Genomic DNA, 15,257 nt, shown 5'->3' on the forward strand with positions numbered 1-15,257 from the left:
CTTCTTTGATACCTATGCCTCTTTTTAAGGAAAAAAACTTTGAATTTTATATTGGAAAATAGTCAGTGAACAATGTGATAGTTTCAGGTGAATAGCAAAGGGACTCAGCCATAAATAATACATGTATCCTTTCTTCCCCAAACTCCCCTCCCATCGAGGCCGCCACATAATTTTGAGCAGAGTTCCCTGTGCTATACAGTGGGTCCTTTTGGTTATCCATTTTAAATATAGCAGAGTGTACATGTCCATTCCAAATTCCCTAATTGTCCCTTCCCCTTATCTTCTTGCAATCATTAAGTTCGTTCTCTAATTCTGTGAGTCTCTTTCTGTTTTGTAAGTCGGTTCATTTGATGCCTATGCCTCTTAGTAGTAGTGATTTTAATTTCATATTTACTATTCTAACCCAGGAATTGATGTTTCAGGGCAAACAGGCCCTGAATGACTTAGGTATGGAATAATGTGAAAGACAGGAATAGCATACTTTAACTCAGCCAGCCCATTCTGTGGTAGCAACATGTATTCTTTCTCTTCTAGCAGTTACACAGTAGCACATATATGATAGGGAAAATCTAAATAGTGGTTAATACCTAAATTGATTGCATTTGATTGTGGAACGTATTTGATGATATAACAGGATTCCTCACCTACGTTTTGCTTGAGCTAATAGTAGTTAATCGATCTTGATTAACTTAATATGATCTTGAACACTTAATGTGATGGCAGATGAAGCCTGCAGAGCTTTAATTTGGCTGCAGATAATCCTAGTGAGTATAATGGACAGATTGACTTGGCATCAGTTTTTGCACTGAGAGGAAAAAAAACCTAGATGAGGTTGGTTTTATGCCCAGGGCTTAGGCACTATCTCCTGTGTCCCTGTGGAGAAATTGGCTGCTCTGAGTCACTTGGTATTCATTCCTGTTTTTTCATACAAGGCACTTACTTAACAGAGAAAAGGAAAGGTGATAGAAGTATTGTCTATCCTCATTATCTGAAGATTCCAGATCTGCACATGTGCCTACTCGTTCACATTTATTTGTAACCCCCACGTCAGTGTACCCACAGTGCTTTGACTTATAAACACATTCAGAGCAGCAACACTTCAGTCACCCAGAGCGCACACTCCCAGCTCAAGTTTGAACAACGCCTTTGTGTGTCAGCTCTCATGCTGTGAAGGAGTGTCCTTTACGTGGCCTATTTAGTGCCGTGTCTTTTATTTTTTAACTTTTTGTTGGTGATTTTGCTTTTTAAAATGCACTCCTCTACCCTGGCATAGTGCTGAAGTGTTGTCCAGTTGTTTGAACTGCAGGAAGACTGACCTGCCTTGTGGAGATGACACATGTTAGATAAGCTTTGTTCAGATGTGAATTCTAGTGCTCGTAGTCAATATTTTGGTGTTAATGAATCAACTATATATACATATAAAGAAATACTCATAAAAAGTTATATATTAATTGGTTGATAAAAATTTGGTGACAAGAGCCTCACAGGAGCCCACCTGCATGTTTCTCCTTGGAGGCGTGGTTTAGTATTCACTACTTCCGTGTTTCTCCGTGGAGGCGTGGTTTAGTATTCACTACTTCCTTGTTTCTCCGTGGAGGCGTGGTTTAGTATTCACTACTTCCGTGTTTCTCCGTGGAGGCGTGGTTTAGTATTCACTGCTTCTGTGTTTCTCCGTGGAGGCGTGGTTTAGTATTCACTACTTCCTTGTTTCTCCGTGGAGGTGTGGTTTAGTATTCACTGCTTCTGTGTTTCTCCGTGGAGGCGTGGTTTAGTATTCACTACTTCCTTGTTTCTCCGTGGAGGTGTGGTTTAGTATTCACTACTTCCTTGTTTCTCCGTGGAGGCGTGGTTTAGTATTCACTACTTCCGTGTTTCTCCGTGGAGGTGTGGTTTAGTATTCACTGCTTCTGTGTTTCTCCGTGGAGGCGTGGTTTAGTATTCACTACTTCCTTGTTTCTCCGTGGAGGCGTGGTTTAGTATTCACTACTTCCGTGTTTCTCCGTGGAGGCGTGGTTTAGTATTCACTACTTCCGTGTTTCTCCGTGGAGGCGTGGTTTAGTATTCACTACTTCCTTGTTTCTCCGTGGAGGCGTGGTTTAGTATTCACTACTTCCTTGTTTCTCCGTGGAGGCGTGGTTTAGTATTCACTACTTCCGTGTTTCTCCGTGGAGGCGTGGTTTAGTATTCACTACTTCCTTGTTTCTCCGTGGAGGCGTGGTTTAGTATTCACTACTTCCGTGTTTCTCCGTGGAGGCGTGGTTTAGTATTCACTACTTCCGTGTTTCTCCGTGGAGGCGTGGTTTAGTATTCACTACTTCCATATTTGTGGCAACTTCATTGAACACGATCACTGCGAATAAGGAGGAACGACTGTTTATGTTCGGAGAAGGAACAAAAGTTTAATTAGAAATCTTCTCCGCAGAAAGAAGTTTCAGTAATATAACCCCGTAACCTCAAAGGGAGAGTGTAAAAATGCACTTCAGCATAGCAGAGACTTGCACTGAAGGAAGAAACCTATTTTAATTTCCACCCTGTCTATCATCTGTTACCTTTTATAGGTTTCACTGGGATTGATTCTGAATATGAAAAACCAGAGGCCCCTGAATTAGTGCTGAAAACAGACTCCTGCGATGTAAATGACTGTGTCCAGCAGGTGGTGGAGCTCCTACAGGAACGGGTAAGAGAACGTCAAAGAGCGAATTCCCAGAGAATGACTATGTCCATTTTATAACATTCCCTCTCCGAATAAAGGGTGGTGGTAATATGGAGTAGCATGTATATTTTAAGTCTTTTTTCTTTCCAATTTTATTGAGACATAATTGACATACAGCATTGTATGTTTATAGTGTACAGCATAATGATTTGACTTACATCATGAAGTGACTATCACAGTAAGTTTAGTGAACATCCATCATCTCACATAGACCCAAAATTAAAGAAATAGAAATATTTGTGTGTGTGTGTGTGTGTGTGTGTGTCATAACTCTTAGGATTTGCTCTCTCAGGAACTTTAGTATATAACAGACATCAGGGCTAATGACTTAGGATTTGCTCTCTTAGGAACTTTAGTATATGGCATACAGCGGTGCTAATGGCACTTGTAATGTTGGACATGACATCCCCAGGACTCACTCACCCATCACTGGAGACTGTGCCTCTTGACTGCTTTCCTCCAGGTCCCGCTCCTCCCCACCCCTTCCTCTGGTAACTGCAAGTCTGATCTCTTTTTTTGTGAGTTTGTTTGTATGTTTGTGTGTTTTTAAAGCATAATTGACCTAGAACCCTGGGTTGGTTTCTGTCACATAAGAGAATTGTGTTTTTATACATTTCAAAATGATCACCCCAATAAATCTAGTTATTATATGTCACCACAAAAATATTACTTAGTTATTATCTATATTTACCACATTGTATATTTCTCTTGGAGCTGTAAGTTTGTCCCTCTGAATCAACCTCACCTATTTCTTTCCTTCTCCCCAGTTCCCTCTCTTCTGGTAAACACCTTTTTGTTCTCTGTGTCAATAACTCTGTCTCTGTTTTGTTAAGCTTGTTCATTTGTTTTTTTAGATTCCACATATAAGTGAAATCATACAGTGTTTATTTTTCTCTGTCTGACTTAATCATATCCTCTGGGTCATCTATATTGTCATAAGTGGCAAGATTCCATTCTCTTTTATGGCTCATATTTCACAGTATACATCTACCACAACTTTATCCATTCATCTCTTGATGGGTACTTGGGGTGCATCCATATCTTGAATGTGTAAATAATGTTACATAGGGGTGTGTATATTTTTTCTAATTAGTGTTTTTATTTTCTTTGGACAAATACCTAGGAGAGTTAATACTGGATCATATGATAGTTCTATTTTTAACTTTTGAGGACTGTCCATACTGTTTTCCATAGTGGCTACACTAATACATATTCCACCAGTAGAGTATGAGGGTTCCCTTTTCTACACATTCTTGACAATGCTTGTTATAACTTATTGTGTTTTTGATAATAGCCATTCTGACAGGTGTGAGGTGATATCTCATTAAGGTTTTGATTTGTATTTCCCTGATGGTCAGTGATGTTGAGCATTTTTTCATGTACCTGTTTATCAGTTGCCTGTTTTCTTTGTGAAAATGTCTGTTCAGCTTCTCAGAGCCTCTGCCCATTTTTTATTTTGTTATTTTTTTTTTTCTGCCCATTTTTAAATTTTTTTTTAATGTTAGTTGTATGAGTTCTTTGTATATTTTGGATTTTAACCTTATCAGATGTATCATTTGAAAAATATCTTCTCCCATTCAGTAGGTGACCTTTTTGTTTTGTTGTTAATTTCCTTTGCTGTGCAAATGCTTTTAGTTGTAGTCCCATATGTTTATTTTTGATGGTGTTTCCATTGCTGAGGAGACATAACCCCCCAAAAATGTTATTAAGGCCAGAGAGCATACTGTGTGTCTTTTCTTGTAGAAGTTTTATGGTTTCAGGTCTTATACTTAAGACTTTAATCCATTTTGAATTTATTTTTTTAATATGGTATGAGAAAGTGGGCCAGTTTGATTCTTTTGCATGTAGCCATCCAGTTTTCCTAAAATTGCTTATTGAAGAGGCTGTCTTTTTCCTTTTGTGTATTCTTGGCCCCCTTGTTGTAGATTAATTGCCCATATAAGTGTGGGTTCATTTCTGGGCTCTTTATTCTGTTTGTTTGATCTATGTGTCTGTTTTTGTACCTTAATTTTTTTTTATGACTGTAGCTTTATAGTGTAGTTTGACACTTTTAGGGAGCATGATACCTCCAGCTTTGTTCTTTCTCAAGATTGTTTTGGCTGTTTGCAATCTTGTGTTTCCATACAAAATTTAAGATTATTTGTTCCACTACTATAAAAAATGCCATTAGTAATTTGTTAGGGATTGTATTGAAGTTGTAGATTGCCTTGAATAGTGTGCTCATTTTAACTGTATTAATTCTTCCAGTCTGTGGCCAAGGTATATCTTTCCATGTGTCATCTTCATTTTCTTTCATTAGTGTCTTATAGTTTTCTGATAACAAGTCTTTTACTTGCTTAGCTAGATTTACTCCTATCTTATTCTTTTTGATGTGATTGTAAATGGAATTTTCTTAAGATCTCTTTCTGATAGCTCATTGTTAGTGTATAGAAATGCAACAGATTTCTGTGTATTAATTTTGTAACCTGCAACTTTACCGAATTCGTTGATTAACTCTAGTAGTTTTGGGTAGTCTCTTGCAGATTCTCTATGATTTTCTGTGTTGAGTTTCCATATTCTATGGTTACTCTTAATGTACTAACAGGTTTCTCCAGTGGTGAGCAGTTCCACCTCGTCCTTAGTGTGGGATCTGGCCTGCAGAGAACTTTCCCCGGTGTTTGTGCTTTACCTGCAGCTTTTAGCATTCACCTGATGCCTGTACTAGTCTTCTTGCTCCTCTCTCAGCAGTAAACTACTGTGGCTTATTACCACACTTATTGCCACTCATTACCTAGTGCTAGCTGGGCTCATCGGAGAAGGCAGTGGCACCCCACTCCAGTACTCTTGCCTGGAAAATCCCATGGACGGAGGAGCCTGGTAGACTGCAGTCGATGGGGTCGCTATGAGTCGGACACGACTGAGCGACTTCACTTTCACTTTTCACTTTCATGCATTGGAGGATGAAATGGCAACCCACTCCAGTATTCCTGCCTGGAGAATCCCAGGGATGGGGGAGCCTGGTGGGCTTCCGTCTATGGGGTTGCACAGAGTTGGACATGACTGAAGCGACTTAGCAGCAGCAGCAGCAACTGGGCTCATGATGGGGAAGTGGTGATGGTTCCTAGTTCTACTGAAGTTCTAGCTTCAGTCTTTTTTCTTTTTTTAATAAAGGAGGGGCAATATTTTTTAAATTAATTAACTTCTTTCTTTTTATTTTTTGACTGTGCTGGGTCTTCATTGCTTTGCATGGGCTTTTCTCTAGTTGTGGCGAGCAGGGGCTGCTCTTCATTGTGGTGCACGGGCTTCTCACTGCGGTTGCTTTTTCTGCTGCGGAGCGCAGGCTCTCGGCATATGGGCTCAGTAGCTGTGGCACACAGGCTTAGCTGCTCTGTGGCATGTGGAATCTTCCTAGAGCAGGGATGAAACATGTCTCTGCTGCCTTGGCAGGCAGGTTCTTATCCACTCTCCCACCAGGGGAGTCCCAGCTTCAGTCTTAAGCAGGACCTACATCCCTAAGGCTTGAGGGGGTTCTTTCTCAACGTCTCTTCCCCTCCCTGCATGGTAGCTAGCCTCTCTTTGAACCCGGGAGGTCTTGGAGGATGAGTCTTGTGCTCCTCACGTGTAGATCCCTGGTTTGTATCGGTTCAGGGTCTTGGGCCCAGACAGTTTCTTCTGCCTCCTTTCGGTGGACCGTACGTGGTTCTGTTGTTGCTGTTGTTCAGTCACTAAGTTGTGTTCCAATCTTTGTGACCCCATGGACTAAAGCACGCCAGGTTCCTCTGTCCTCCACTGTCTCCGAAAGTCTGCTCAAATTCATGTCCATTGAATCAGTGATGCTATCTAACCATCTTATCCTCTGCTGGCCCCTTCTCCTTTTGCCTTTAATTTTTCCCAGCATAAGGGTCTTTTCAAGTGAGTTGACTCTTGGCATCAGCTGACCAAAGTATTGGAGCTTCAGCTTCATTCAGCTTTAGTCCTTCCAGTGAATATTCAGGGTTGATTTCCTTTGGGATTGACTGGTTTGATCTCCCTGCAGTCGAAGGGACTCTCAAGAGTCTTCTCCAGCACCACAATTCAAAAGCATCAATTCTTCAGTGCTCAGCTTTCTTTATGATCCAACTCTCATGTCTGTACATGACTACTTGCTTCTACAGACCTCCCCCAAAATAGTGGGCCCTGGGCGGAGTGAGGGGTCCTTGCCATCTGCCATCAGCTTAAGGCTTTTGTGTTGGATGAGACAGTGTTGCGGGGGGCAGGCAGAGCCTTGTGCCTGTACCACTGAGGGGGCTCACTCTCTGGTCCCCAGACCTGCTCCTCATCTTCCTACTGCAAACCTGTTAGAGGTCCGCTTAAGGTGAGTGCAGAACTCCTAGTGTCTGGGTTCCCAGTGATAACAACCTGCCACACAAGTCCATACTCAGCCATTAGAGTTTTAAAATCTTTAAAGCTGTTTTCTTCTTTCTGTCTTTACTACAGCCATCGCTTCTTCCCAGCCTCTACTATAGGGAGATAATTCATGTGTCTTGACTCTTTCTGGTGGGTTTGGAAGCAGTTCATGTTACTGCATTAGGACCTCAGCTCTGTGATGGGCTTGGGAAGGTTTGATTTTATAGATTAGCTGGTCTTTCTCCTTGTTAGATGGTGGTCAGTTGTGAAATCTGTTCCGTTTTCAGTGTACTGTCTATCCTTACTCTACTTTATGGGGTTGTTTATAGTTTTCTTATAAATTTATATGACATTAGTAAGGTGGAACTAGTGGTAAAAAACTTGCCTGCCAATTAAGAGATGCAAGTTCAGTCCCTGGGTTGGGGAAGATCCCCTGGAGATGGAAATGGCAACCCACTCCAATATCCTTGTCTGGAGAATCCCATGGACAAGAGGAACCGAGAGGGCTACAGACCGTGGGGTTGCTGAGAGTCAGACACAACTGAAGCAATGTAGCATGCATGCACAGTAAGTATTCTATGTCATTTTCGTTGAGCTGTGTTTTCAATATTTTTTATTTCTTTCTTTTTAAATTTATTTTTGGCTGTGCTGTGTCTTTATTGCTGTATGCAGGCTTTCTCTAGTTGCAGCAAGCTGAGGCTAGTCCTCATCGCAGTGCACAATCTTCTCATTGCCTTGACTTCTCTTGGGGTGGTGTGCAGGCTTCAGTAGGTGAGGTCGTGAGCTCAGTAGGCAAGGTGTGTGGGCTGCATAGTGGTGGCACAGGGCCTTAGTTGCTCCGTGGCATGTGGGATCTTCCCGAACCAGGGATCGAACCCATGTCTCCTGCATTGACAGGTGGACTCTTAACCACTGGACAACCAGGGAGGTTCCTTTCTTTGTATTTTGATATAATTTTGTTTGTATGTTTTGTGTATTGAACCTGTATTTTCTTTTTTAACTAAAGACTTGTCATATCAATGTTAGAAAGTTATACATGGTTCTATTTTCTGTTAGTTTGAATTATCTATTTTTTACATCTCATTAGTGATTCTTATGTGTTTTATGAAACTTCAGAAAAATGTACATAGATACTGTTGTAAAATTTTGGTTCATGACTTTCTGAGACCATTTTATGGGCTTTAGATAATTCCAGATTGTTCAGACACTTAAAAGGGATTAGTTAATATGTGATGGTTATTCTCCTTCCTTTCTTTCTTTCCTTCAATTCCTAAACTCTTCTTGGAGGCCCTGCTCAGAATAGCATCATTTGAATTTGACCCTTTAGTACATAGAGGCTACTTTTTTTGGTAGTAGTGGTCAGATGATTTTTTTTTTAATTTATCTTGATAAAATTTCGTGACTCTTCTGTGAGTCTAAAAGTAGGACAGATTTCTCATATATTCTTCATTAGCTTCCTCTTAGGTTAATAACTTGCATAATCATAGATCGTTTCTCAGAACTGAATAATTAACCTTGGTACTAAAGCACAAGCTTATTTGGATTTCACCAGTTTTTCTACTAATGTCCTTTCCTGTTCTCTGATTCAATCCAAGATTCTTCACTGTATTGACTTACTTTTAACCATGATTCTGTAAAGTGAAACTACAGGCTCACATGATGTCTGTTACACCCAGGATTTTGCTTCCCCCGAAACCCAGTGGTAAAAAATGCAGGATTAACTGTCACTGTAATTTTAGGCTCACGCTACTCGATATTCCCTAAGTGGTCACCGCACCTCCAGTTCTATGTGCCTTTTATTCCATTTTATGTTGTTGGCAGAATCATCTTTTTAAAATGTAGTGTAATCCTTTCTGTCATTTACTCTAAAATGAGTATTGATTTTTCCCAGTGTTTATAGGATTAAGGTGATTTGTGTTCAAGGTTCTCCATAGTTTGGTTTGAAGCTGCATTTTTTCTTATGTCTTTCACTACAGTGTTTACCTATTTTTTTCCCCCTTTTATTGCTGCTGTTACTTGCCTTAGTCTCTGTGGCCGTAATTATTGCCTTGCTCCTAATTTGTTTGTTCCTAATTAATGATTGTACCTATTATTCTTCCTTTTATATGGTCTGTGTTATGGTCTATTCTTCCTTTTATTAGTCTACATTATGCTTGCTAGACAGTCTCATAATTGGACAGTTTCATTTAAGGTTTTGAAGAAAGGAATAGATAAGGAACTAATGTCTAGTAAATGCTTGTTGTAAGGGACATGTATGTGGGGCTTTGTTTTTTAAAATATTTGCTTTGGTGGTTAGAACTGGGGGAAAGTGGTCTTTCTTCTGCTTTAGCTTCTAACCAGTTCTACCTTGAATTACTATAGTGGTTTCCCACTTGGTCTTTGCACTGAGTGTATATGTTGTCTAATTGTATTCACACAGTTAACCTATGAGTATTTCAGAGATCTGTGCTAACTTGCTCATGAATATATTGAATTCTGTATCTAGTACTCCAGGTACATGAATTCCTAGAACTCATTTCCACGTGCCTCTGGCTTTTACTTTCAAGTGTCCTCATTACACCTCAAGTACAATATAAATAATTTTACAGCAGAAGGATATTCTGACAATATTCTAGTTTAAGACAGAAATTTTCTTTTGAAAAATTACTCATTTGGGTGCTGACAAAGGAAATGTAAACGCTTCCTTAATTCAGTTGCTTTTTCAGGTACCACCCTCTTTTGGGGAAAGATTTCAATTATATGCTTTTCTCAGGAAATTATTTCACTTCACATTGAAAGTATGTTTTTCTGTTTATACTGATTGATCCTGTAAATTAATTTAGCAAATACTTGGTGCTATACATACTAGGCACTGTTGCAAACCACTGTGGATGTGGCAGTGAATTAGGCAGTACAGATTCCTGCCTCATGAACCTTAATTTTTGGTCGTTTGTTGTTCAGTTGCTCAGTTGTGTCCTACTCTTTGAGACCCTTGTGGACCGCAGCATGCCAGGCTCCCCTGTCCTTCACCATCTCCCAGAGCTCCTCAAACTCATGTCCATTAGTCGATGATGCCACCTAGCGATCTCTTTCTCTGTCGTCCCCTTCTCCTCCTGCCTTCAATCTTTCCCATCATCAGGGTCATTTCTAGTTAGTTGGCTCTTCACATTAGGTGACCAAAGTATTGGAGTATCAGCTTCAGCATAAATTCTTCCAGTGAATATTCAGGATTGATTTCCTTTAGGTTTGATCTCCTTGCAGTCCAAGAGATTCTCAAGAGTCTTCTCCAACACCATAGTTCAAAAGGACCAATTCTTCGATGTTCAGCCTTTTTTATGGTCCACCTCTCACATCCAGCCGCTGGAAAAACCATAGCTTTGACTGTTGTTGGCAAAGTAATGTCTCTGGTTTTTAATACACTGTCTAGGTTTGTCCTTCTTCCAGGGAGCAAGCGTCTTTTAATTTCATGGCTGCAATCACTGTCCACAGTGATTTTGGAGCCCAAGAAAATAAAATCTGTCACTGTTTCCATTTTTTCCCCATCTATTTGCCATGAAGTGGTGGGACAGGATGCCATGATCTTCATTTTCTGAATGTTGAGTTTTAAGCCAGTTTTTTCACTCTCCTCTTTCACCTTCATCTACAGGCTCTTTAATTCCTCTTCACTTTCTGCCATAAGTGTGGTGTCATCTGCATATCTGAAGTTATTGATATTTCTCCTTGCAGTCTTGATTCCAGCTTGTGATTCATCCAGCCTGGCATTTCACATGATGTACTCTGCATATAAGTTAAATAAGCAGGGTGACAATACACAGCCTTGACGTACTCCTTTCCCAATTTGGAACCAGTCCGTTGTTTCATGTCTAGTTCTACCTGTTGCTTCTTGGACTGCATACAGGTTTCTCAGGAGACAGGTAAGATGGTCCAGTATTCCCATCTCTTGAAGAATTTTCTACAGTTTGTTGTGATCCACACAGTCCAAGGAAATGGCAACCCACTCCAATATTCTTGCCTGGAGAATCCCATGGACAGAGGAGCCTGTCAGGCTACAGTCTATGGGGTCTCAAGAATTGGACACGACTTAGCTTGTAAACCACCACCACACAGTCAAAGGCTTTAGCATAGGCAGTGAAGCAGAAGTAGATGTTTTTCTGGAATTCTCTAGCTTTATCTGTGATCCAAGGGATGTTGGCGATTTGCTCTCTGGTTCCTCTGGGTTTTCTAAATCCAGCTTGAACATCTAGAAGTTCTTGGTTTAGGTACTGTTGAAGCCTAACTTGGAGACTTTTGAGTGTTACCTTGCTAGTATGTGAAATGAGTACAATTGTGTGGTAGTTTGAACATTCTTTGGCATTGCCCTTCTTTGGGATTGGAGTGAAAACGGACCTTTTCCAGTCTTGTGGCCACTGCCGAGTTTTCCATATTTGCCGGCATATAGACTATAGCACTTTAACAGCATCATCTTTTAGGATTTGAAATAGCTCAGCTAGAATTCCATCACCTCCACTAGCTTTGTTCCTTACAACCTTTACTTTTGGATATTTGGTTCTTACAGCCGTTATTTGTAATTAGAAGCTAGAATGACTGTATAAATTCTTTTCTAAGATGAGATAGAATTTTTTAAAAAATTCAAGAAAGAAATTCACACACAGACATAGCTACTTCTATTCTGATGTTTATTCTCTGTTGATTGACTTTCTCACAAAGTTGAATCTCAAATGAGCATTAGGGCACATGGGGGTATTCACCCCCTTGTGAATACCTGACATTCAGCTCAAAGTTTATGGTGATACAAGGAGTTTGCTTGCCTGCGGTACCCTGGTCATGAGGTGACTTACTGTAATGTGCACTCTTTCTAACAAACTTTCTACATGATGATCCAGGAGTAGCCAACGCAGTTGAACCTCATTGTCACCACAAAGACATTTGTTAGGGTTTCCAAAGGTGGGTTGTTGCTCAGTCACTCAGTTGTGTTTGACTCTTTGTGACCCCATGGACTGTAGCACTCCAGGCTTCCCTGTCCCTTCACCATCTCCTGGAGCTTGCTCAAACTCATGTTCATTGAGTCTGTGATGCAATCCAACCATCTCATCCTCTGTCATCCCCTTCTCTTCCTGCCCTCAGTCTTTCTCAGCATCAGGGCCTTTTCCAATGAGTTAACTCTTTGCATCAGGTGACCAAATGTCACAAATATAGATTGGGAGTGGAAAGCATGAATATGTTGAATACGGTGGTATTTTAAAGCAGAGAATAGTAACCAAATCTTCATAGGTTTATAGTGTGTGTGAGTGGGAATGTGAAGATTTATTAGTGGGTCTGTGTTGACCGACATTATGTGTAAGAATGTAATTGTGAGTGGAAGAGGATGATGGACAGAGGTGGAAACCTGCAACAAGAACTCCTGTGAGCTGGACTCTTACCCTGTGCAGAAGCCTTTGGTAGTCACTTCAGTAGCCTTATTGCATTGAATTTGTAAGACCCTGAGAAGTAGTTGTAATTTTCCTCATTTTACTGATGAGAAAACAAATTCAGGAAGGTGAAGTTATTTGTCCCAAGATTGAGAAGTGCTGCCTCCCCTGGTGATGGGTGGAAATTTTTTCTATCTGCTGCATGGTATTGGAGAGACTTAACAAAATGAATTCTACTAGGTATTGTTTCTTTAGCATTCTCTACTACCAACAAAAAATTAATCAGTCCATCTAAGAAAGAAATGGAAAATTTTTATTGGAGTCAAATGTGTGAAGTCACTTCAGTTGTGTTGACTCTTTGTGACCTCATGGACCGTAGCCTGCCAGGCTTTTCTATCCATGGGTTTTTCCAGACAGGAATACTGGAGTAAGTTGCCATGCCCTTCTCCAGAGGATCTTCCCAACCCAGGGATCGAACCCAGGTCTCCTGTGTTGCAGGTGGATGCTTTGTAATACAGATTTTTATTTTATCATTGCTAATATATGGAATTGATTTTCACTGAGAAAAAAAATATTTTTAGGGTGCTCTACAGTGGGTATTTTAGGATGAAGAGTATTTTGGTTCTGGCATCTCTGGATTGTCTTATTTCTCTTTTGATCTGGCTTATGTAGTAAAATTGGAATACACAGTGTAGTCATTTATATATTTAATTTTTCAGTATTTTGTCAGAGCATCTTTATTTTCCCAATGTGCTTTGGTGCACACATTTTTATTTAAGAAGATAGAAGACACTGGAAAATATTGAAGGTTTTTAAATTCATTGAAGTTTTTTCCTAACCCTTGAATGGTCACTAGATGGCCTGCTGGTATTGCATTTTCACTTGACGGGTTATGACATAAGGAAGTAGGCTTCTTGCTGATGGTTTTAATCTAATGTGATATTTTAAATACTGTTTTTAAATCTACTAGGAACTCTAGATTTAGTAGTGCTATAAATTATTTAAAGGTTTGTCTTTTTATGAAATGGTGGTTTAGTGCTCTAAATGGATTTTATACTGTACATAAAACCAGGCTTTGCAGCTCCGTTTTCAAGTGATGCCAGAATGTCATTTGGTGTTCATGCTTGGGATGCATGTAGTTTAGATAATAGAAATTTAATAGTTGCATAAAAAAATGATTGAGCTCTAGTGTTCAAATCTGTTGAGCAGACTTGGCTTAAGAAAAAGTTCAGAATATACTTAAAGGAAAAATTTAAAATGTGAAGTCACTCTGTTTATTAACTTGTTCACAGTTAGGAAGATTAAAAAGAGAAGACTACTAAAAAGAAAGACTACTATTTCCAGGTAGTGAATGTTCTACCAGCCAGTTTCCAGGAAAAAAACGAACAATTGTCTCTGAACAAAGATGTGAATACAACACATTAGGTCTTAGACTGTATTTAGTCAGTCAAATAAAAAAGTTTTGTGTATCTATGTTACATATTAAATTTAAATTGATATTTGAATATTTCTAGACCTACCTCACTAATGGTAACATGTAAATCGTTAGTCAGCCAACTAGTCTCTCAGTGCTGTCTGACTCTTTGCAACCCCATGGACTGTAACCTGCCAGGTTCCTCTGCCCATGGAATTTTCCAGGCAAGAATACTGGAGTGGATTGCCATTTGCTTCTCCAGGGGATCTTCCCAACCCAGGGATCGAACCCAGGTCTCCTGTGTTGCAGGCGGATTCTTTACCATCTGAGCCACTAGGGAGGCCCTAGCAAATTGTTAACTAATCTCCTATTCATGAGAACTCCTAGGAGCACTCCTGTTTCCTCTTTACCCTTAAATGGTGACTGTGGAGCTGTTAAGATCAGTTGTAAGGGTTTAGGTGCATAAACATCTGTTCCTGACCTGGCTTGTGATCTATGTTTGTTTTAACGGATGCTTCCTGATGTAAAGGGTTTTATATGTACAGGTTGCAGAAGAACACATTATTTTCTGATAGCTGTATCTCTGGGAATCCTAATGAATCCCAAATAAAATGACTAACTCATGTGGCAGAGACTTCATGTTCTGTTATCCAGATATCTTGTCTTACTTTGAGGTGGTTTTGATCTTTTTTGATGTTTAATCGTGGTTTTGGAAACTAAAAACATTTCGGTAGAATGTGATAGAAACTGGCCGTGTCCACATTTTAAAAACAGTTTGTCTTCCTGATGGTTCTCTTCTCTCTACATGTTCAGTCTACAGAGAACTTGCTTCCTCCAAACATGTGTTCCATGTTCCTGTTGATCCCTGCTGTATTTGTGTTAATTCCAAAAATACTTTCTTTATGTACCTTTTTGAAGAGAAAAACAGTGGTAACTTCTCAAACCTTTATTTTACCATTGGTTAGTCATCAGAAGAATTTTATATTTAAGTTATGAGGCTAAAATTCACCTTAAAATAATTACTGAGTGTGAATTTTGAAAAAGAATTTTGTGACATGCTTGTAATGAAAAAAATTAATACTTAAAATTTTAATAAAGTTTTAATGACAAACATTAAAATTTTATATAATTTAAAATTATTTTCTTGATAAAAGGGGAAAAAAATGACTTCTCTCTTGGAGTCTTAACCACTGGACCACCAGAGAAGTTCTAAATTCCCTCTTGAAAAGAAAGTGATTGTAGGGGAATTCCCTGGCCATCCAGTGGTTAGGACTCAGAGCTTCCACTGCAGGGGTTCCAGGTTCCATCCCTGGTTGGGGAACTAAGATCCTGTAAGCCATGTGACGTGGCTGATAAAAATTAAAAAAAAAAAAAAATG

At 39.7% G+C, this 15,257-nt stretch overlaps 1 protein-coding gene across 2 annotated transcripts in view; it reads left to right on the forward strand.

Annotated features, from left to right (window-relative positions):
* Positions 1–15,257, forward strand: part of PAPSS1 (3'-phosphoadenosine 5'-phosphosulfate synthase 1) — a 110,580-nt gene that overhangs the window by 30,543 nt on the left and 64,780 nt on the right. For both annotated transcript variants that reach the window (XM_065907159.1, XM_065907160.1), the window contains exon 5: positions 2,559–2,677. In XM_065907159.1, the coding sequence (XP_065763231.1) occupies positions 2,559–2,677 (119 nt within the window). The remainder of the gene's footprint in view (positions 1–2,558; positions 2,678–15,257) is intronic.

Source organism: Muntiacus reevesi, chromosome 16 (assembly GCF_963930625.1).
Source record: "Muntiacus reevesi chromosome 16, mMunRee1.1, whole genome shotgun sequence".
NCBI classification, from domain to species: domain Eukaryota; kingdom Metazoa; phylum Chordata; class Mammalia; order Artiodactyla; family Cervidae; genus Muntiacus; species Muntiacus reevesi.